Below are 22,549 nucleotides of genomic sequence, written 5' to 3' on the forward strand. Positions count from 1 at the left end.
TGCGCGGCCCATAAAACGATCGTCGGAGCAGTATCGCTTGCGGTGCTGTTCCAGGGAGGATTTTTCCTAAAATCTCTCTTGTCTTCAACTGCGCGTACGCGGTGGAGGGAAGCAAAGGGGAGCCGATCCTTCATATATTAGAGAAGGGCCCTTTGATAACGCGGCCCGCCCCCGGGTGAGCGTGTCTTTGAATGCGCGGCCCATAAAACGATCGTCGGAGCAGTATCGCTTGCGGTGCTGTTCCCGGGAGAATTTTTCCTAAAATCTCTCTTGTCTTCAACTGCGCGTACGCGGTGGAGGGAAGCAAAGGGGAGCCGATCCTTCATATATTGGAGAAGGGCCCTTTGATAACGCGGCCCGCCCCTGGGTGAGCGTGTCTTTGAATGCGCGGCCCATAAAACGATCGTCGGAGCAGTATCGCTTGCGGTGCTGTTCCAGGGAGGATTTTTCCTAAAATCTCTCTTGTCTTCAACTGCGCGTACGCGGTGGAGGGAGGCAAAGGGGAGCCGGTTCTTCATATATTAGAGAAGGGCCCTTTGATAACGCGGCCCGCCCCCGGGTGAGCGTGTCTTTGAATGCGCGGCCCATAAAACGATCGTCGGAGCAGTATCGCTTGCGGTGCTGTTCCCGGGAGAATTTTTCCTAAAATCTCTCTTGTCTTCAACTGCGCGTACGCGGTGGAGGGAAGCAAAGGGGAGCCGATCCTTCATATATTGGAGAAGGGCCCTTTGATAACGCGGCCCGCCCCTGGGTGAGCGTGTCTTTGAATGCGCGGCCCATAAAACGATCGTCGGAGCAGTATCGCTTGCGGTGCTGTTCCAGGGAGGATTTTTCCTAAAATCTCTCTTGTCTTCAACTGCGCGTACGCGGTGGAGGGAGGCAAAGGGGAGCCGATCCTTCATATATTGGAGAAGGGCCCTTTGATAACGCGGCCCGCCCCTGGGTGAGCGTGTCTTTGAATGCGCGGCCCATAAAACGATCGTCGGAGCAGTATCGCTTGCGGTGCTGTTCCAGGGAGGATTTTTCCTAAAATCTCTCTTGTCTTCAACTGCGCGTACGCGGTGGAGGGAGGCAAAGGGGAGCCGATCCTTCATATATTGGAGAAGGGCCCTTTGATAACGCGGCCCGCCCCTGGGTGAGCGTGTCTTTGAATGCGCGGCCCATAAAACGATCGTCGGAGCAGTATCGCTTGCGGTGCTGTTCCAGGGAGGATTTTTCCTAAAATCTCTCTTGTCTTCAACTGCGCGTACGCGGTGGAGGGAAGCAAAGGGGAGCCGATCCTTCATATATTAGAGAAGGGCCCTTTGATAACGCGGCCCGCCCCCGGGTGAGCGTGTCTTTGAATGCGCGGCCCATAAAACGATCGTCGGAGCAGTATCGCTTGCGGTGCTGTTCCCGGGAGAATTTTTCCTAAAATCTCTCTTGTCTTCAACTGCGCGTACGCGGTGGAGGGAAGCAAAGGGGAGCCGATCCTTCATATATTGGAGAAGGGCCCTTTGATAACGCGGCCCGCCCCTGGGTGAGCGTGTCTTTGAATGCGCGGCCCATAAAACGATCGTCGGAGCAGTATCGCTTGCGGTGCTGTTCCAGGGAGGATTTTTCCTAAAATCTCTCTTGTCTTCAACTGCGCGTACGCGGTGGAGGGAGGCAAAGGGGAGCCGGTTCTTCATATATTAGAGAAGGGCCCTTTGATAACGCGGCCCGCCCCCGGGTGAGCGTGTCTTTGAATGCGCGGCCCATAAAACGATCGTCGGAGCAGTATCGCTTGCGGTGCTGTTCCCGGGAGAATTTTTCCTAAAATCTCTCTTGTCTTCAACTGCGCGTACGCGGTGGAGGGAAGCAAAGGGGAGCCGATCCTTCATATATTGGAGAAGGGCCCTTTGATAACGCGGCCCGCCCCTGGGTGAGCGTGTCTTTGAATGCGCGGCCCATAAAACGATCGTCGGAGCAGTATCGCTTGCGGTGCTGTTCCCGGGAGGATTTTTCCTAAAATCTCTCTTGTCTTCAACTGCGCGTACGCGGTGAAGGGAAGTAAACAGGAGCCGCTCCTTCATATATTGGAGAAGGGCCCCTTGATAACGCGGCCCGCCTCTGTGTGCGCCGTGTCCTTGAACGCGCGGCCAATAACACGGTTCGTGGTAAGATTTTTTCCCTAAACTCTTCTGTGGCTGATGCCTCCTTTCAGCTCCACAACACAACAACAATACATTTGCGCTTGTCCCATCTTACAGTTGGCAATGTAACCGGTTCAAATGATCGCCGCGGAGGAAGACAAAGTAGTGCATGCTCGCTCTTCGTTTTTAGGGCGACGGCACTACTATTTTCGAAGTGTGATGTGGGCACGAATTGTGCTGGTCCCATCGTACAGTTGGCAATACAACCCGTCAGCAAGCATTGCGTCAGTGGAAGCTTGACAATGGCGAGCGTCCAGTCCGTGAACTTTTGCACTGTTTTCAGATATATCGTACGGACGGTTGCCCGTCTTGCGGCATGTCTGAGACTGCAAAACATTGTTTTTTGCGGTGCCATATTCCGCGTTTACGGTGGAGTATAGAGTGGCTCAAATATTCGGCAGTCCACTGGGACACCGTAAGGTACCTGGAGCCGCTGCCGGTCGTGCGCGCAGAGCGGGAGCAGATGTCATTGCTGGTCTTTGAAATAAACTTCCAAATTTGGATTCGCCAGGGCCGGCTGGCCTTCGGTGGCTCGGACGTGGAGCGTGTCTATTTTCCAGGCAGTGAGCTTGGCTACGTGCACATATCATCAGTGAGCAGTCATTGTTCGGCCCTGTGGAGTGCCCTCACCAGTGGCTTACTCGACTCTTTGATCATGATCAAGAGGAGCGGCACATCAAGTTCTAGTAAGCAGACTAGGACTGCATTGCCTCTCGTAGCGACTCTTCCGGAGTTTGTCCGGACTCTTCCGGAGTGTTTCGTCCTTCCATTTTTTAGCGTTTTTAACGAGTTTCGAGAGTGTAGGGTAACGTTGTCTCTGTACAGAGGGGGCTACATCCATAGGTACGTAGTTCTCCTGCTTGATGGCAATACACACATCAGTGTAAAGCAGGCAACCTCCATATAGGTAGTTCCCCTACTTGACTTCCAATTTGATCCCAATAAGGACCTGCATGGGTAGGTTACCCACTTGACGACAAATACGCGTATTCAATATTTGTACATTCCATTGTGCATTGTAGATACCGTCATCCTTTCGTTCACATATGTAGAACACATAAATAAATTTGCGGTATATAGTCGACGCAGTATTCAGTACTTGAGGACAATACACAAGGAATTCGTATTATTTCTGGAGTTGTTTATGAGGTTTGGTACGAAAGCCGTCGTCCTTGCCTGATCACATTACCGATCCTTTTGTGCAGATGGTTGTGGGATTTCATTTTCAAGGAAGAGCTTGTTTTGACGGCCGCCGCGGTGGAGAGTCAATCGTTATGGAACCGAGAGCTGTTATTATTTATTTGTTCTTTAAAGGTCCTAGTTGTTTCTTATTTCTGTTGCAATGAGGTCTCGTATATGTAAGCCAATCTGAGTTTGTTTTCAAGATTAGGGCAATCACGTTAGACCCATCATCAATATGTTGTACAGGAGATGGTGTCCTCTTACATGAGTCCTCATTAGTGAAGATAGAATGTCCCGGATGTGCTGGAGAGTGGCATCACTCCAGGACGTTGCTGATAGAACTAACTTGCAAATGGTAATGGTACTGTGATGTTACACGTAAGGTTTGTCTGCGCAGTGTGGCAACATGTTGCACGTGCCGCAGGGTAGGACTGCGGATAGCTAACTAACTAACTAACTTGCGGCTAACTAACTTGCTTGTGCCATGATGAGCGGTAGTAGTGGCGCGTCATCGTCGACCACTGGCCACCACATCCCCCCCCCCCCAATCAGAGCGGTGCCTGCGGTTAAGGTCCGCGTCGATAGCGTGAATGATGAGAATGAGGACGACACGTGGGTGATGGACGACTAGGCACACGGCTTGTGATTGTGGCAGCGGCCGCAACAGCAGTGGGGTGCCGTCGACAATGCGCAGGGCGGGCCCCAGTGGAGTTTGGTGTTCTGGTGCTTTATGGGTACAAGGGGTCCCAGCGAAGCGAAGGCGTCTAGTGGAGAGCGAGTGGGCAACAATACCGCGACCGGTACGTGAGGGTAAATGCTGAATGAGGGTTTTCACCACAGAAGTGATGGGGAGTACCATAACGAAGCAGATGGAAGTCGGCGACGGCGCTCCACTGTGGTCTCCCTGTGGGTTCCCGGCGAAACAGTGGTCCCGGTGCCTTAGTGTGTGGAGGTTGCCGGTTGGCTGCGGAAGATATAATCGCGGATGGTTGCGTATTCAAATCACCTTCGGGTCAGAAATATGAAGGGTGTCTAAGAACACACAACCTTCATCTTGAACGGGTCAACGTGAACCGTTGGGTGCGCCGTCCGTAGCTCGGCGCGCAGTGTATTACGATGGCACTAGGGTCCGCCACAATGTCAAATACGACAACATGCATGTTACGTGTAAAACGACCCTTTAACAGGCTGGACGGAAACGCAGCAAGGACGATATCTGCCAGATTGAATGTAACGGCGGGGACTCGACGTGTATAGTACGTACAGCCCAGAATATCCCAATGAATGCCCACATGTAACACGGACAGTATCAGACACACACTACCCACGTAATTTCGATCCGGAAAGTTCAATACCAAAGGAACACGTTACCTGGTAGAGCTTAATGATATGTGGATGACTGAGCAATTTCATGACTTGAACTTCTCTGTACACTTTGTCTAAGTTGGCCGGATCCAGCTGTGTTTTGTCGATGATCTTGATCGCCACCTGAAGAACACAACGTAACGCTGTTTTATACAATGCAAAGCAACATTCGGGCTACTCCGAGACCACAATGAACAACTCAGTAGCCAACTTTGTCACTTGGAAGTTCTCACTGCGCAACACAAGTCACAGCAAAACGCGATCGAGAGTATCCTTTCAGGCAATAATAAAACATTTTCTTCATTCCGTCGACACCACATGTTATCACAGCCACTGCTTCCCCAAAAGCGAAATAACGCCTTCTCGAAATCGAATACTACCTAGTTTGCGCGGGCTTCGAGCAACTAAAGAAGCTTGCTGGAGACAGATCTTTTTTTTTTTCTTTAGGTAGAGAAGTTTGCCTCATTTCCTTGTGGTTACAGTATTTTACATTAGGTGTCGGTTCTGTCGGGTCTGCAACGAAAGAGGAACCCGAACTATTGGTCGTGGAGGAGAGGAATTTCTTTATCCCAGGATTAAAATTCTGCGGGCCTTTCCAACGTCAATGCAGGCGGATTGCTAATCTGTTACGAGACAAGGTTCGAATCTCGACGAACGTCTTTTACATCCGTCACAATCATACCACGGTCGAGCTGACCACGGGAAGACGCTTTAGGATCACAGTTTCCTGGATGATCGTTGACCTTGCCTTACAAACGTCGTCCAAGACAAGCTCTGATTATGTTGCCTGCCACTAGTCCGTTTATTCAGGCTACAAAACATTGCAGATATAATCACTGCAGACCACTCTAGCTTTTTTCGCGTCACTTTTTGTTCCAGTCGTAAGTGCGAGATATAGCGAGTTACTTTATTTATGCGTGACGCCACACGAAAGACAAGTCCCCGGCAGTCTCAAGAATAAACGCTTTAACACAAGGGAGCAGTAACGGTAATGACTTGTACGTCAAACAGTTTCGAGCAACACCGTTGATGACGTAAAGCGCTGCAGACAAAACAAAGGATTAGATATATAAAAAAAAAACATCATACAGAAAGGAAGGAAACGCGCGTGCGCTGAGGATGAGGATGAGGGCACAATCACACGGGCCTGTTATCTTTCTTTCCCTTTTTACTCTAGTGGTTGTCTTACGACCTGAATCCATCGCTTCTGTACGGATAGTGCAGACTCTTCCTGCAGGATGCAGTCAGAACTGACGCCTTCTTGCGATCCGTATTCGTGTATCGATGTATATCGACGAGGGGGCGCACGCCATTTGTGTAGCACTTCATGTAACACCCCTGTCACGTGGCCAGTCTTCCATTATCACTGGAGACTGCTCGTGTGGCATGTAAAGTGTTACAGGAAAGGCGCGTTTGCAACAGTCAGAAGGTAGAACGACATCATTGTGCGTTGGCCATATGAGTCTGCTAGGCGGGGAAGTTCTGTTTTCTCCACTGTACTGTGATCGAGGATCCCAAATTTACCGGGTATAGCACGAGCGCCGCACAGTTATCTACTTCAGTTCAGCCACAGCGCTCATCATTGGCAGCACTGACTGGCAGTCAAATCTCACTGTAAACGTGCGAACTCGCGCACTTCGACCCGAAGATCAAACAAAAGCACGGCGCCAATCCGCCACTTGATTCAGACGAGGCCAGAGGTCCCCCAACACCTGACTGATGTTTATGTGAACGGATACCATGTACATCCTCGAAAGAGGAGAACCAGTCCGACAATAAAGATGCTCCCGACCAGACGTGCGGTTTCGATCTAGACAATCGTGAGTTTTACTGTCTACACTCAGAAGTGGGGTACGACGGATTCTTGCGCTTTGAGTTTTACTGTGAGTTGGTGGTGAGACTTGACAACGGTGTACAGTATAATGCTTCGAAAGCGGGTCGCACCGAAGACTTCAGTACCGTCAAGCACATCCGTCGAGGACAAGAAGAGTGCCGTGCCAGCGCTCAGCACCGATTCTGATATCACCCCGTCCATCACCGCGGATGACTGGGTCGACGAGAGTCAGGACATGGGTGGTCACGAGGACCAGTCATCCGAGCACTTGAGGGAAAGGTTGCACAAACGGCAACAACTGCAACGAGGGATTGGCCAAATGAGTGGACAATCAGGCATCACTGAGGGAGCTGCTGCAGTGCCTCCTGCATCGCATTCAACTGAGACACAAGAAGGATTTGCCAACACAGGTGGGACCACTTCTTCTTCAAATGTCACTGAAGTTACTCTGCTGCGTATGATGGACACCTTCGCGCAACTGCTACAACGCTTTCCTGCACAGACACCGTCGGACGGGGTATCTCGAGCGATGTATGTTCACCTCGATCCATCTAGTGCCATTCAAGATTTTTGCGGTACGGACGATGTTATTGGAGCAAAGAAATGGTTAACCGAATTCCAACAAACGGCGGGACATGCGGGGTGGAGCGAAGAGCAGAAGCTGAATGTGACTCGACTGAAAATGAAAGGCACTGCGAGAACTTGGTTAGGCTCATTTGCCAATAGATGCACAACGGGGGATGCGTTTGAGACTGCGTTTGAATCTGCGTTTGTGCACATCGAGAGTCAATCAGGCCTTTGGCGCCGAATGTCGAAACGAGTGCAACATGACGGCGAGGACATACTAACATATGTCCGCGAGAAAGAGAGACTTTGCGTCAAGTTGAAGCTGAGCGTGAGTGACACAATTAATGAGATATGTAATTCGAACTCTCCACTCAACAAAAATGAGCTACTCCTTGAAAGACAAGGAATATGGAACCGTCGATGATCTGCTTCGCGCCATCAGAGGGTATGAGGCTTTCCGAAAGGCACGGGAAAGTCAGTTTCCAGCGAGCACAACTCGCCGTATAAGTACGCCAGCAAAAACGACCGTAACTGCTGGGACTATGGTGAAAACGTCGTCGAACGACTCTGCACCCAGTACACGCAAAAAGGGCAACGATCAGTCCAAGACGAAGTGCTACAACTGTCAAGGATATGGGCATTGTGCGAGCGCTCGTCCAGAACCTAAGAGACCACAACGCTGTTCGAAATGTAACCAAGAGGGTCACGGATCGAGGAACAGCAGTTCCCAGACTGCCCCCAAGACAGTTATATAGGCAACAGAGAACGAGAGGTGCAAAATATTATACAAGAACGCCATAGTGTGCGGCCGAGAAGTCATCGCACTCTTGGATACCGGGGCTGACATCAGTCTCATTAAGCTTAGTTTTGCTGCCAAGTTGAGCAAACAGCTCATTGCTCAACCAGGCGCCCCCATACGTGGTGTGGGTGGAAGCCAGACTTCCCTCGGTGAGATCATTGCGGATCTTTGCGTAGACAACATAGACATTCCTGAAGTTCGCTTCTTCATCGTGGAAGACAGCTGCTTGCCTGGCCCCGACGTGATCGTGGACACAGACGTTATCGACTCCCTAAATCTAGTGCTAATCCGAGACGGAGGAGACTCGCTCCTAATCAACAAGACACACTCCCCAGAATTCGGGAAAGTTTTGGAAGACTTGACCATACGTCGAGGCATCATGTGTGCTCAAGAATCAGTTGAGATACCGCCCCTGACGGTGCAGTTCGTGTCAGCTGTATCTACTGGGCATACGGAAGAACAGCTTATACCAGTGACAAACCACGGGCACTCAACGCTAGCCGTAAAGGCGGGACAGGTATTTTTGCGTAAACCGGAAGTGGAAGAAGTGTCTCCCCATGCTGATGTGTGCATCGTCAACGAAGGTGCTCACAAAGAACCCATTTACGCAAAAGACGTTAACGTGGGACCAAACATTAATCCCGGCGAGAAGGAAGAACTCTGCAGCGTTCTCAATCACTATCGAGACTGCTTTGCTTTGAGCATGCAAGAGCTCGGGTGTACCACTGTCGCGGAGATGACCATAACGGAGATACCTGGAAGTAAGCCTGTTTCCCGTCCTCCCTACCGCGCCTCCCATCATGAGCGAGCAATTATACGCGATATCGTTGACGAATTGAAGGCATGTGGCCTTGTGCGTCCGAGTACAGTAGCCCTGTACTGCTTGTGAAGAAAAAGAATGGAGACTACCGAATGGTCATTGACTATCGCCGTTTGAATAAGCAGACAGTGAAAGATCGATCCCCTCCCAGTTATAGATGACATATTGGAACGCCTTTCCGGACACACCATGTTCACTGTGCTCGACATGGCAAACGGGTATTTCCAGATTCCTTTGGCAGAGGAATCGCGGGGAAAGGCAGCATTCACCACACCAGATGGCCATTTCGAACCAACGCGCATGGTTTTCGGTCTGGCCAACGGACCACCAGTGTATCAGAGAATGATCACGCAAGCACTTGGACCACTGATCTGGACCACTGCGTCTTGCTACTTGGATGACATTATTGTGGCCGCGCGCGACTGGACTGAGATGCTTCAAAAACTAGAGAATGTTCTTGAAGCCATAAGAAAAGCAAACCTGACGTTGCGCCTGCAAAAGTACGTTTTTGCGGCTGACCGCGTGGAGTACCTGGGATTTGTGCTGACACCAGAAGGGATACGTCCTGGTACAAACAAGTTATCTGCGATTGCAAAGTTCAAGACCAGAGACAGCCTTGGAGGTGAGGCGATTCCTTGGACTGACGGGATTCTTCAGAAAGTTCATACCGCGTTATGCAAGCATTGCAGCTCCGCTACACAGACTTCAGAACTCTGGTAGCGACTTTGAGTGGATAGCGACAGCCAACGAGGCCTTCGAGAGGCTCCGAGAACTCCTGGTGCAAAAGCCGGTCTTACGGCTGTATGACCCAACAGCAGAGACAGAATTGCACACAGACGCCAGCCAACAAGGCCTCGCGGGCCTCCTTCTACAAAGAGATACGGAAGGCAAATGGCATCTCGTGTACTGCGTCAGCCGGCGCACCAACGTGCCAGAGGAGAAATACCACTCTACTCATCTGGAACTCTTGGCCGTTGTGTGGTCCGTAGGGAGACTGCGCCCGTTCCTCCTTGGTATTGATTTCACAATCATGACAGACTGTACCGCTGTGGCCCACATGAGGGAAACAACATCCATCAGACCTCAAGTAGCACGATGGTTAGACCAGCTGAGCGAGTACACCTACACATTTCAGCATATAGACCTGGAGAACGGATGGCACACGTAGACGCCTTGAGTCGTGCACCTCTGGATGAACGTGATTACGTGCCAAACCGCGAATATAACTCTGAGAGATTGACGGAGCTATGCAAAGGGAACGTGTACTACACGGTCCCCGTCGAAGACAAGATATCCATGATACAGGCGCAAGATGAGGAACTTGGAATGATAATGGGCCCATTATCATTCCAAGTTCCAAGAGCCGGAGCTTTGAGCAAGCCAAAACAGGAGAGAAGCCCGTTGGAGAACTCCAAGATACAGGGATATAAGCTGTCAAAGGGCACCCTGTACCGAGTACATGAGGACGGAAACCGTAAAAGGGACCTGTTCGTCGTCCCTAGGTCGATGAGAAAGTTAGTTTTGATTCAGCACCATGACCTCGCGGGTCACTTCGCCGCAGACAAAACTGTGGACCACCTTCGCCGTACTTACCGGTTCCCTCAGATGCAAAGTTACACAAAGCGTTACATCAAGGGCTGCATTGGATGTCTTTTCCACAAGCAGCCAGGAGGGAAACAGCCGGGTAAGTTGCACTCTATACCTCCGGGAACGTGCCCAATCGAGGTTGTGCACATGGGCCACCCGGGACCATTTGTAAGGAGTAGTCGCCGAAACACAGTGCTCCTCGTGTTGGTTGACAACCACACCAAGTTCGTCTAGATACGTGCGTACCCGAGCACCAAAGTCAGGTTTGTTTTGCGGTTCATGGACGAGTTCATCAACCGCCACGGGCAACCAAAGACGGTGATAACGGACAGAGGCACATGCTTCACGTCCAGAAGCTTTGAGAACTATTGCGAATCTCGCGGCATCAAGCATTGTCTTACGTCTACGCAACACCCACAAGCGAACGGACAGGCTGAGAGAATTCACCGCGTTCTAATTGCAGCTATCGTAACATCAATGGAGAATCTCACTCATCGAGACTGGGATGCGCACCTTGACAAAGTCGAACGAAACATCAATGCTGCGCAAAGCCGATCAACGGGAAAATCACCATTTGAACTGTTGTACGGATACTCCCCTGTGTTTCATGGCGGAAACCTGAACAACGTTCTGCCCGACCCGCAGTACGTGTCGCCAGCTGAACTAAGAGCAGAGGCCATCGAAGCCATGAAGGCGCAGAAGGAAAAGAGTAAGGAGAGGTACGACAAACATCGCTCCACTGCACCGAGCTATAAGGTCGGTGACGTCGTAGTAATCACGCGACTCCCAACACACAGGGACAACCGACGAAGACACAACCAAAATACCGCGGACCATTCATTGTTATAGAAGTCCTCACAGCGGACACCTATCGTGTAACTAATCTTCGTGTGCCGGCAAAGTCGACACGCCCGACTTATACAACGACTGCTCATGCAAGTCAGATGAAATTGTTTAAGCTCGCTAAGGAGGACCGCGATGACGTCCTCAGCGACAGTGAAGTTTAGTTTCATATCTCGTGTTTTGCGATTGATTGACTTGATTTTGTTTCGTATTTTACGATGTTTTTCTTAGTGAATTGATTTTGCGTTCATTCACATACTCATGAAACTGTAATGGAGTTGAGTTTTGTATTGTGCTCTCGGGACGAGAGCATGGCAGGATGACCGAATGTAAACGTGCGAACTCGAGCACTTCGACCCGAAGACAAAACAAAAGCACGGCGCCAATCCGCCACTTGATTCAGACGGTGCCAGAGGCCCCCCAACACCTGAATGATGTTTATGTAAACGGATACCATGTACATCCTCGAAAGAGGAGAACCAGTCGGACAATAAAGATGCTCCCGACCAGACGTGCGGTTTCGATCTAGACAATCGTGAGTTTTATTGTCTACATCACGTCACCTGTGAGCTCCGCGACTGATCATCTTCTTTGTCAAATCAGATTTGCTGATCAGATTCCTTTGCCGGATTCTGAGCACTTATGTACGTTCGGTCCAAAAACGTAGCAATCTCCCGTGTTCGCGTGACGTTTTTCTAGCGGCAAGAATCTGCCAGCCGGCACTTTTTTTTTTTTTCGCCCCGTCCCTATCTGGCCGGGCAGCGGGTTGCCCAACTATATCCGGTGTCGTCACATCGGCACCGCTGAAGTTAACATGTGATTTTAGAGGGAACGTTTTTCCAGGAACAACACCGCAAAAAGTACTGCCCCAACGACCGTTTTATAGGCCACGCAATGAAATTAAGACACGGCCCACCTGGGGGCGGACCCCGTTATCAAGAGGCGCTTCTCCAATATATGAAGGCCCGCTTCGCCTTTGCCTCCCTCTACCGCGTACGCGGATTTGAGGGAAGACCAGAGCATATCGCATAACATGTAACATGCATTCAGCTGCATAACATATATGCTAACAGCAGAGCATATAACATCCCCCTTTGTCCCCCACTCCTTCCTGCTGTCCCCTCTCCATTTGTCCACATATGAATGCCGCTCAGAGCCACAGTTGCTTCGCGGCGCTAACACTGAATTTAAATACAGGGTGCGGCAAGATCTACGGATACATTTCGAAAAATCGTTAAAAATCGTATGCATGTCTAATAACAACGAAATTTGGTACGCTACCGTAGTTTTGTGAGAAGTTTTCAAAAAACTAAAGCTCATATTTATACAGCCAACATGTTCTGGGATACGAGTCGAAGAATGCCGGAGCCCATGCATTTTGAATGCTGTATATAGCAATCGCTAGGCTTAGCGCGGGAGCAGTTCTCTCCATGCCGTACCGGGTCTTTTGGCGCTCTGCCCGAAAAACGAAACTAAGTTGCACATGTTGTCAAGTGACATGAAACTGTTAACAATAGCACATGAAAGACATCGTCACGGCCCTCAACGCAAGGAAGCAGAATGTCGTAAATTTCGGATATCGTTCGCTCCTCGTTGCTCCTCCTTAGGTCGGAAGCCCGAACTATCAGAGCAGATGAAGTGATCCCGATGACACTGTCGTCTGCTTTGCAGGCTCGCTTCACCTTCTCTGATAGTTCGGGCTTCCGACCTGCTGCTCTTATTGTTTCTCATATTATTGCTCTTGTATTGTGCAATACCCAACTGGAGGCAAGCACCATGACGTCAGCGTCGAAGTCGGCTCATCACCTTGAGCATAACCACTACGCTCGTACAGCGTTGAAAATGCAGCGATCTAACTCACGTGCATGCGGTGGACTGCGTGAGATTTTGTACTGTGCTCTGTTAACTTTCCCGTCCCCCCCCCCCCCCCCCAATATCAGGGTATCACTAGTGGATTATGCTCACCACCAGCTCGCCTGTTCGTCGCTGTGTCTGTGACGCAAGATAAGTTTCGTTTTTGCGCACAGTGCATAGCACCCGATACGGCGTGGAACGGAGAGCTGCTTCCGCACTAAGCCTAGCGACAGCGGTATACGGCATTCAGAATGCACGGACTCCGATATTCTTCGACTCGTTTCTCGGAACGTGGTGGTCGTATGCATTAAAGTTTGTACTTTCTGATAATTTCTCACAAAACTAAGGTAGTGTACCAAATTTCGTTGTTATTAGGCGTGCATACGAATTTTAACGAGTTTTCGAAATGTGTCCGAAGATCTTGCCGCACCCTGTATATATATATATCTATATATAACATGTGCTAGCAGACGAAGGAACCGGAACGCGAGCAACTGCGATATGCCTCCTAGCGTGATCCAAGCGACTAAAATCGCCAGCTCCTGAGCACTCGTGTTCGGGTAGAGTGTACTAGAAAGGGTGTACTGGAAAGAGTGTACTCCCTTTCTAGTACACTCTAGTTCGGGTGACAGCTGTCACGTGATCTCGCACGGGCCCCAGGCTAGCAATTTCCGAGCGCTAGGTCGTGTTGCAAAATTCTGAGCACTCGAATTCGCCATTAGTTGATAAAATAGCAGAAACGCAGGCGAGCTGGTGGAGGAACTCCATGCTGCAAAAAAGCCTGAGTTTGAGTACACAAAAACAAAACATAAAATAGAAAAGAAGAAAGAAAGAAACGGACGACACAGTAGGACTCAAAACTATAGCAACTTAGTTTTGAGTCCTCCTGTGTCGTCCGACTCTCTTTTTTGTGCCCAAACTCAGGCCGTTTTGCAGTGCAGCGACGGCGATCTCGACTGCGACACTCCTCGCGTGTGGTGACGTCGGCTCAGAGGAGCACCTTTTATTGGCTGCAAAGAATCGTCTGCTTGCGAGGTCTGCTTGCCAGGATTGCATGCAGCACTCGAACACGTGTGAATATGTATCACGGGGCTTGTAATCCTCATGCCCACTCCTCCTGAATGAAAAAGAGTTCCGAACTACGATTATCCTTACTTTATAACGCGTCATTAGGCAAACAACCTATTGCCCTCCAACCTATTGCCTATTCCAAGGTCGAAAATAAAGTTGTTAATTAGGCAAACAATGAATCTAAAGCATTCATCGTGTCCAGTCCATTCTCAATGCCACTCAAGAAAAACGGCAAAGAAGGAGAACGAGGCAAAGTTTTGTTGTTTTGTAGAGGAGACCTCTCAACACAGTTGCACTAATGCAACCCTTTCGTGATTCATTCCGTCCATGACCCCTTTCGCGCTTACTCTGGTAATGACGCTTTTTCTTGTTGATTCAACTTCCATAAGCAAAGAAATGGAGCAGAAAAAATTAAAGAGAATGGAAGAAAAAACGATGGACCGGCATCAATGCTCGAGACGTGGTCAATACGCCATGCTGTTTATGTACATGTCACAGAAGCGCCACCAAATCCATTTGTTGAATGGAATCCTCTCGTGTAAACTGGTCCATTCGCCAGGAAAGCGCATCGTGTCCAATCCCTTAAACAGGCGTACTTTGATACGGCGAACTTTATTTTGTGATTATGATTGAAGAGTTTCATCGTCAGGGGGCGATATCCCCCACTGCTAGCGGACATCCTCTACCCCGGTGGTTCTTCTGCGGAACGTTCCGCTAAAGCAAGAAACCTTATTCTCGCAGGCCTTGCTCAACGACGCATCTAACACTTTGCTCTCCCCGACGAAGTCATGCACCCTCTACGCATCTCCACCCTTCATCCTCTATCCTCCATCCGTCTTTCTTTCTTTGGCTATAGCCGTGACGACGCCCACTTCTGTGTGGCCAACAATACCCCCCCCCCTCTCTCTCTCTCTTGCTGATGGTAATTCCGTTGACATCACCTCTGTTCATCTGCTGCCAGCAGAGCTTGGAAAATGGTATGGGAAGTTCACAGTCACGTGCTGTTGTCAGGAAATATCGGTGAGTTCCTCATCTTCAGGTGTCAGAAAAATTGAGCGAACTTTCAAAAATTTCGGTATTTCGTTGTCACTGGATACGGCACCCGCTGGGTACAACATAGGAAGAACATTTTTAGTCCATGTATAGCAAAGTACGGCTTAGGACAAAAGTTCAAGGAACACCGGGATGTCACATTTCTCCAATGGAGCGACACCCTAGCAGCAAACAGGAGCGGATACACATACTGAGAAATGGATAGAGTAGCCGGCCACCCGTTTCTTATTTGATCTCTTCCTGGTGGCTATAGCAGAGGGCCGCTCCGATGAAGAAACACGCCGCAGACGTGTTCCGTAAACTTTTGTCCCAAAGCTTGGGACGAAAGCTTAAGGAACACAAGGGTGTCGCATTTCTCCATTACAGCGACGCACCCTAGCAGCAAACAGGAGCGGACACACATGCTGAGTGACGAATAGAATAGCCGGTCACCCGTTTCTTATTCGATATCTTCCTGATAGCTAGCAGAGGGACGCTCCGATCAAGAAATACGTCAGCGCCGTGTTTCGTAAACTTTTGTCCCAAGCTGTACCACATTATTTCTAGTATTATTTTCCCTTTCGACTTTTTGTCATCAAGAAAGCAGTGGACGGAACCAGGCTGCTTTTACGTTCCGCACGAAGGCGGCTGAACACCGTAAACAGCGGTGGATGCCTAATTTTGAAATATGACTCCGCGTGGCACCGCCTTCGCGCCGGACTCGATGCGCAATCATGTAAACAAAGACGCATCGACTTCATTTAAAATGCGACTTGGATACGATACGTTTCTGTGGCATACCTGTACACGCGCCTACCAGTTCGCGCTGAAAGACTGTACGGTGCAGATGTAGTGTAGGAAAGATGGGCACCTTCTATTTGTGTCCCCTCCTAACAGTTTGCAATACAAGACCCTTCGCTGGTCCTACGCTTTCCTTTCCTTCTAGGTGTGATTTCGCTCAGGTGTCAAAGTGTCAGGTGTTTATTTTGTTATTCTATTTTCTCTTGATCTGTAGTAGCTGTTACTTTTTTTACGCCCGCCAGTATTTTTTCCCCCCTTTCGCCCATGACCTAAAAGAAACCGTTTTACGCTATCACACTGCAAGCTCGACCGGTCTGGTTGAAACATGCACCTGCCAGAAATGTCAGTACATTCCTGCGTCTGTAGCGACGAAGCGCGCATGCAAAGCTGTTCCAACGTGTAATCTCTGTGCGCGCAGCTGTATGTAGGCACACGCGTAAGGTCACTGCTAAACTTGCGTCAAATGGGAAGCCGAGGAGCGCGAAATGTGGGTTGCCAGTTGCGCCAGAGATGTAAATGCACGCAGTCGTCATGCATCTTGTGGAACTGATAAGAACGAAACACGTTTCGAGTAGCGTGCGACACATAAGCGGGTGTTGCAGCGAAAATGCAAGGGGAAAGGGTCGCCAAGAGTTGAAACGCGAGCACGCGTCGTTTATTTAAAGAGATGAATTTCTATGTCTACGTCTTTTTCTGGCACTATGTCTTTCTGTTCGCTTTTCCTTCAAGTACTCGGGAAAGTACCCGATATGAGACGGGAACAGTCAAAGACAAACAAAGTTTCCGATATAGTTGGAATACAAATATGGCAGCCGTCGAAGGAGCCACATAGCGACGGATATCTTGAAAAGCGGTCAAGTGCGCTACCAATTACACCACTCGTGTACGACGCTCCGGGCGACTTTCCTACTTTCCTTGAGCCTCTCTCATTCAGACGGACCGAACAACGTGCTACACTCTCTCTTACATATTATCTCAAACACTGCCACTACCTCGTCCTGTGTCGTCCCTTTCACTGTTTCAAACAGAAGGTACAACCGGAAGTTGTCTAGGGTTCCCAGCGTCAACGGCTACATGTGGCGCCACGCCGTAGCACTCATTTCAGTTAGACCCTTTCACTGTTTACAAATAGCGAAAGGGTTTAGCTCAAATGAGTAACAGGGCGTGCCGCCACATGCAGACGCTGACGCTGGGAACCCTAGACAACTTCCGGTTGTGCCTTCTGTTTGTAAACAGTGAAAGGGTGAACACATTACGACACACGACGAGGCAGTGGCATAATGAAAGCATAAACAGACACTGAGCACAACACATGCATAAAATCGTGGAAATATTGAAATATGGCAATCAAAAATCGCGGGGTCGAATGAAGCATTCGACCCCGCGATTTTTGATTGCCATATTTCACTGCGTCTGTGCTTTACGAGGACGGTCATATTTCGATACACGGTGTTGTTCGTGTAGGAATGTGGGTGCGCCATCTTGTGGAAGCCGACATTTAGCACTGCCTTCTATCCTGCAACCGGTACCTCTCACAAAGACTCAACCTCCAACGCCACTTGCGACAACTTGGCTACCCTAACGTCACTTTGGCCATACTGCTCGGCCCGGCACTGCACGACCAGGGGGCAGTTACGACTACCGTCTTGAGCTTTCTCCGTGCCACCGGCCTCTCGACCAGCCCTTTTGTGTGTCTGTCTGTGTGTGTGTGTTTCTTTTCTTTCTTTCTTTTCTAGTTTTCTTTTTATGGAAGGCATAGCAAGTCGGCCTATGCCTGACTAACCTTTCCTCGCTTTTTTTTTTTTTCAATAAACATATCCCCCCCTCCCCCATCTTGCCCATTGACAGTTCGAGAGAGGTTCCGCTGTCCTAAGGACAACGATGTGCTGCAGAGCATCAGCTCACAGAATAACAGCGTTTCGATATAAGGTTCGTTACATACAAGCGCAGCGGTTTTTTTCTGCCATAGAGTGTAGAAACATTGTTGTTAACACAAGCCCGAAAGCGAAAGCCCGAGTGCAATTCACATTTATGCATTAGTGCCTTCAGTACACTGTGCTGCTAGACAGCGACGCTTCGTTCCCGGAAGCACTTGGTGGATGCGACACTCAATGCGCTTTCTACGAGACGCGGACGCAACCCGGAACACACGCAGTAGAATACAGGTACAACCGCGGTCTTTCCAGTGAACGTCGCCGCCGTAACAATAGACACAGCGTTATTTACTCGGAGATACCCAACGATTATCGCGAATAACGGTTCTTGACCCTGACGATGTCTTCCATTGCGTGCGTCACAGCTTTGAGTACAGGTGTCACGTGCATTCTCGCACATCGGGTAGCGAGGCTGCCCTACTCCAGTAGGGCGGGGGAGGGTTCGCAGAAAAAACAGAGCACCATTGCGACATCAATTTATTGGCACGTGTTTGAGTGCACTGCAGACTGCACAACTGCAAACTGAGTGCATTACTGACAGCGTCCAGTGCATTAATTACAGCGTCGGAGTGCACTCAATAAGTGACTACGTCACGGAGTTTGCTGGTAATCACGGTCCCGTCTCGCCCGGGGTTCGCTTATCACGAGCTTCCGAATTTTGCGCTTTCTTCCTTCACGGACAAGTTACGCAAGCGATTGCGCCGTACTTCATTTCCGCCCTAGGAGCCCGGGTCGGTTTAAAGTCGGCGCATACCAGAGGATACCATGGCCAGGGCATCCCTGGCGCGACAAACAGATCTATAGGCAAGAGTAGTTGTCTGCCGCTCGTGGTGTGCATCCCACAGTGTCCAAGCAGCACGATGTACCGAAAGAGCGAGTGCATAGGGATATATGGCTAGATCAAGGTTGTTTTCTTCGCATGGCCGGTATTAATTAAAGGCTGCCTTAGCATTAGCATGGTAGCTTTTGCAATTACGAAGCTGACCAACATTAATTTCGGAAATGTTACACGATCGCAGTCGCACAAATATAGCCGCTACAGGTGCGAGAAGGCATTTCCATCAATCCGGGGACTTCTTTATCGCGCGGAAAGACAGTACTAATTCTTGTACCTCAGTACCGCGACGTTGCTGGACAAGGCAACTCAACTGTGTTGCAGGCATCGGGAACCAGGTGGAGCCGCTATCATGCCGAGTGAAACGGCTTTTCGGGCGTACATATTGAATGCATATACAATCCCTCGCAAGGGTAAGGAAATAGATTATTGCGTTATATCAGACAGAGACCACATAGTGCTCATAATCATCCTTATCCAGGAATCGACGTACGAAAAGATTGTCTAAATGAATTTGGGGACACGAACTCATAAGAGACGGTTATTTGATGCTCGTGCTGGCTGAATGGCAGAAACTTTCGTGTTATCTTATAACTTTATTTACTATTTATTTTATAACTATCTTACTACACGGAACGCATTCCGCAGAAGGATTTTCGGAAAATTCTGTGAGACTATCCATGAAATTTGGAACGGGCCCAACTCCGTTGTTCTAGTGGTAGTACCTAGTACAGTGTACATCTCATTGTTTCCAAGTCTTGTTTTCTATCTATATTGTAATACCTAGAATACAAGCAGAACAAAGCGTACGATTTTTGTTTTCCGCGCTGTTGAATGAACGCTTTCTCTCCTGACGCTCTTCTAGTTTAACCCCCCTATTCTCTCTCTCTCTCTCTTATGTATTACTCAATTTCCGTATCCCATTCCTCTAATCTTCCTCCTGTAATCACTCAATCATTCGACCGGTATTTCTGGTGGCCGATGGCAACCCTAGACACCATAAATCTCCGAGGCACCTAAACACCTCACGTAAGCTCGCTGCGCACATTTCAACCACAGGCACCTCCGTCCCCCTGCTCCTTCACGTCGTCACCAGTGTTCCCGGTGCCTAAACACCACCTATCCACACCCGGCCCATATCTCCTGTCTGCTCCACTCTTCCTCAGGGCCGGGTATAACCTTGGGCCAGCACGACTGCCGTCTGGTTTAATTCAGCGCTGTCAATCACCGCGATCGGAGTGGACAAGGTCTCGTCCTTGTCCCTACTTTATGATCACGTGTAGGTTTTCTGCCGCACGCGATCCAACGCACCTCCGAGGTCGGTGGCTATGCAAACCGGAATGTTAAACGAGGACTAACACCCTGGGGGCTGACGCACCTTGGAAAGACCGTCTCTTCGAGCGTATTCCGACCACAAAACTAAGCGGGAAGGACACCATCACATTACTAACAGGGTTGCCAGATGGCAAAAGCTGCACAGGGCCAACCTCGTAAACCCACGTGGCCAAGATTTAGTTAACTAAGCCACATTCACTGTAGCCAAGAAGATATTCAGTCCTATGTCGTGCTCCTGTTTCGCGTTTTTTTTAAATGTGTGTGCGTGCTGTGTTCAGACTCAGGGAAATGTCCATCTCATACTGTTTTTTTCCTTATCATCTCTTCTACTTTACTTACCAAGCTCTAAAATTACTTTCGAATGATGCACAAGGCCAAAAGTGATTAGAACGAAGTACCGAATACTAACCGGTTTTGTCAGTACTGTTTTTAGGCACCTGTTTGCATAACTCCTGGCAATGAATGACCCACCACATCATCATCCCATTTATGTGTGTCCTGGCAAGAACCACTCACCATCCTTAAAGTAAATAGCTGTTCCTGACAGGAAATACGTTTGTGAGGTGTCAACACTTGCATCTCAGTAACGCTATCGATATGCAATGAACGAAGAAACTTTGTCTCGCCGTAACACAAAAACCGTGACACCACGCGGGAAAATATCACGCACGCTAGCTACAACGCTGGAAACACACAGGACAGGAAACGAACATAGTTGGCAAAAGGACGAAGGCAAAAGGCAAAAGTACCATTTCCATATTCGCGTCGCCCCTGGCGACGGAATGTCGAACGTCGTGTCTTTCCCCACAATAATGGTGACGCGCTTTTCCGACTGGCACGTTGCGTGGTATTGTAGCAAGAGACGATTGGAAGAAGAATGCGAAAAGAGTGAAAGCGCATTGTACTCGTTACCAGACCTCAAACGTCCGCGTAACCTTGAAACCGATTAATTATCTCCCACAATGAACATGACAGTCTCCCGCAGGTGGGTCCATAGCGATGTTTTCCACTCAAACATGGCGGACTCAAGGGCTGGGCATGCGCATACGCGTTGTCGGAAATGGTCCATTGTGCATGTCTTTCTTTTTTTTTTAATCGCCTCGGAGTGGTAGCCAAAAATAGCTGAACAATCAACCCAATAGGGTGCCAGTCAAAACCGAAAGTACTAGAAGGTGGCTACTTTAGCCAATTCTGGTAACCCCGTCATATGTCCGCTTGTCATATGCTGAACCCTCGTTGCAAAGAGGCCCGCTAGGGACGATTCATCCACCCCTTCTATAAGGCACTCGAAAGACCGAGAACGGGAACGTTTAATTCACAAAGCACAATTAACGAGTGATTAATTAACGAAGTATCGATTAACAATTGAATTTGAAAAAGAGTGTTGTGCCAAAAATTGTTCGGGAATAGGTGACTACACTCCTCCTCCGAACGAAGTCATATATCATAAAAATACGGATCATACCAATGCAAATATTGTAATAGAAACAGAAAATCGATGGTGATGATACTTTCGCTACACACGTCTGGAACAACTACTTTACTTAAAATGGTGATGAGTGGTCCCTGCCAGGTGCCTAAAAACTGTACCGACAGTAACCGTCGGTATGGCATTCCCATCCCATTTGACCTTGCGTATCCTTCGGGTATTATTCGGTATTTTTCGCACTGTTTTATCCCCGCATGATAACAATAATTGGGAGTATAGATTTACACGTAAGGTGAGTTCAGTGAGGTGAGTGAGATGCACATATGATGGAGTATACTATTATACGTAATTCCTCCTCAGGCGCAGTTTTATCTGTGACTGAATTCAACTGACGGCGTTCGGCTGACTCACCGCAGGTGGTTTGTCCCATTTATCTTCTAACTTGCCTTTGTCCGCGTCTATAGCTGCAGTCAAGCTGACATGAACTGAATTCAGCTCAGACAATGCGGTGTCGAAGTGGCGAACACATGAGGAGCGAAATAAACGGCAAACTTAACAGAAAAATCGAGTTTAGTACAGCCTTAGTATGAACTTCCACAAGGTCGAGAAGAAAAGAAACGTGAAGCCCAAGGCATCGTTAAAAGTAAACAAAGGTTCACTTCAATGTGCCACGAATGAAAGGAACCTCGAGGAAGAGAAAGGATTAACAAAAAACAAAAAAAGGTCTTGCACAACATGCGCGTCGATGCATTAATACGGCGGACTATCAATGGATATATCCATTACACGCATACCTTGGCTGCAATGTGCCGTATACCTCGCATAGAGCACTGACGCACATCGAATGACGCAAAAACGAGCCTCACACAGTGAACCTTAGATAATGCGCGAGCTAAAAAAAAAGCTCCATGGATGTGGTTACGTCACGGAGGAGATGCGCTCTGCACGAACTTACTTTCCACGTTTCATCCGATGCACGCCACGGATAGCGGGTTCCTTTCAACGTTGCGGAAACAATGGATCGGATCGTGTATGCCGAGATGATCGGGGGAACAACGCACAGCACATGGCGGAGCAGTGGTTTATC

General features: G+C 49.1%; 1 protein-coding gene across 1 annotated transcript in view; it reads right to left on the bottom strand.

Annotated features, from left to right (window-relative positions):
* Positions 1-22,549, bottom strand: part of LOC135372421 (serine/threonine-protein kinase SIK2-like) — a 103,062-nt gene that overhangs the window by 53,016 nt on the left and 27,497 nt on the right. Inside the window, exon 2 of the mRNA XM_064606036.1 lies at positions 4,728-4,844. Coding sequence (XP_064462106.1) covers positions 4,728-4,844 — 117 coding nt within the window. The remainder of the gene's footprint in view (positions 1-4,727; positions 4,845-22,549) is intronic.

The sequence above is a fragment of the Ornithodoros turicata genome, unplaced genomic scaffold, assembly GCF_037126465.1.
Source record: "Ornithodoros turicata isolate Travis unplaced genomic scaffold, ASM3712646v1 Chromosome15, whole genome shotgun sequence".
Lineage (NCBI taxonomy): Eukaryota > Metazoa > Arthropoda > Arachnida > Ixodida > Argasidae > Ornithodoros > Ornithodoros turicata.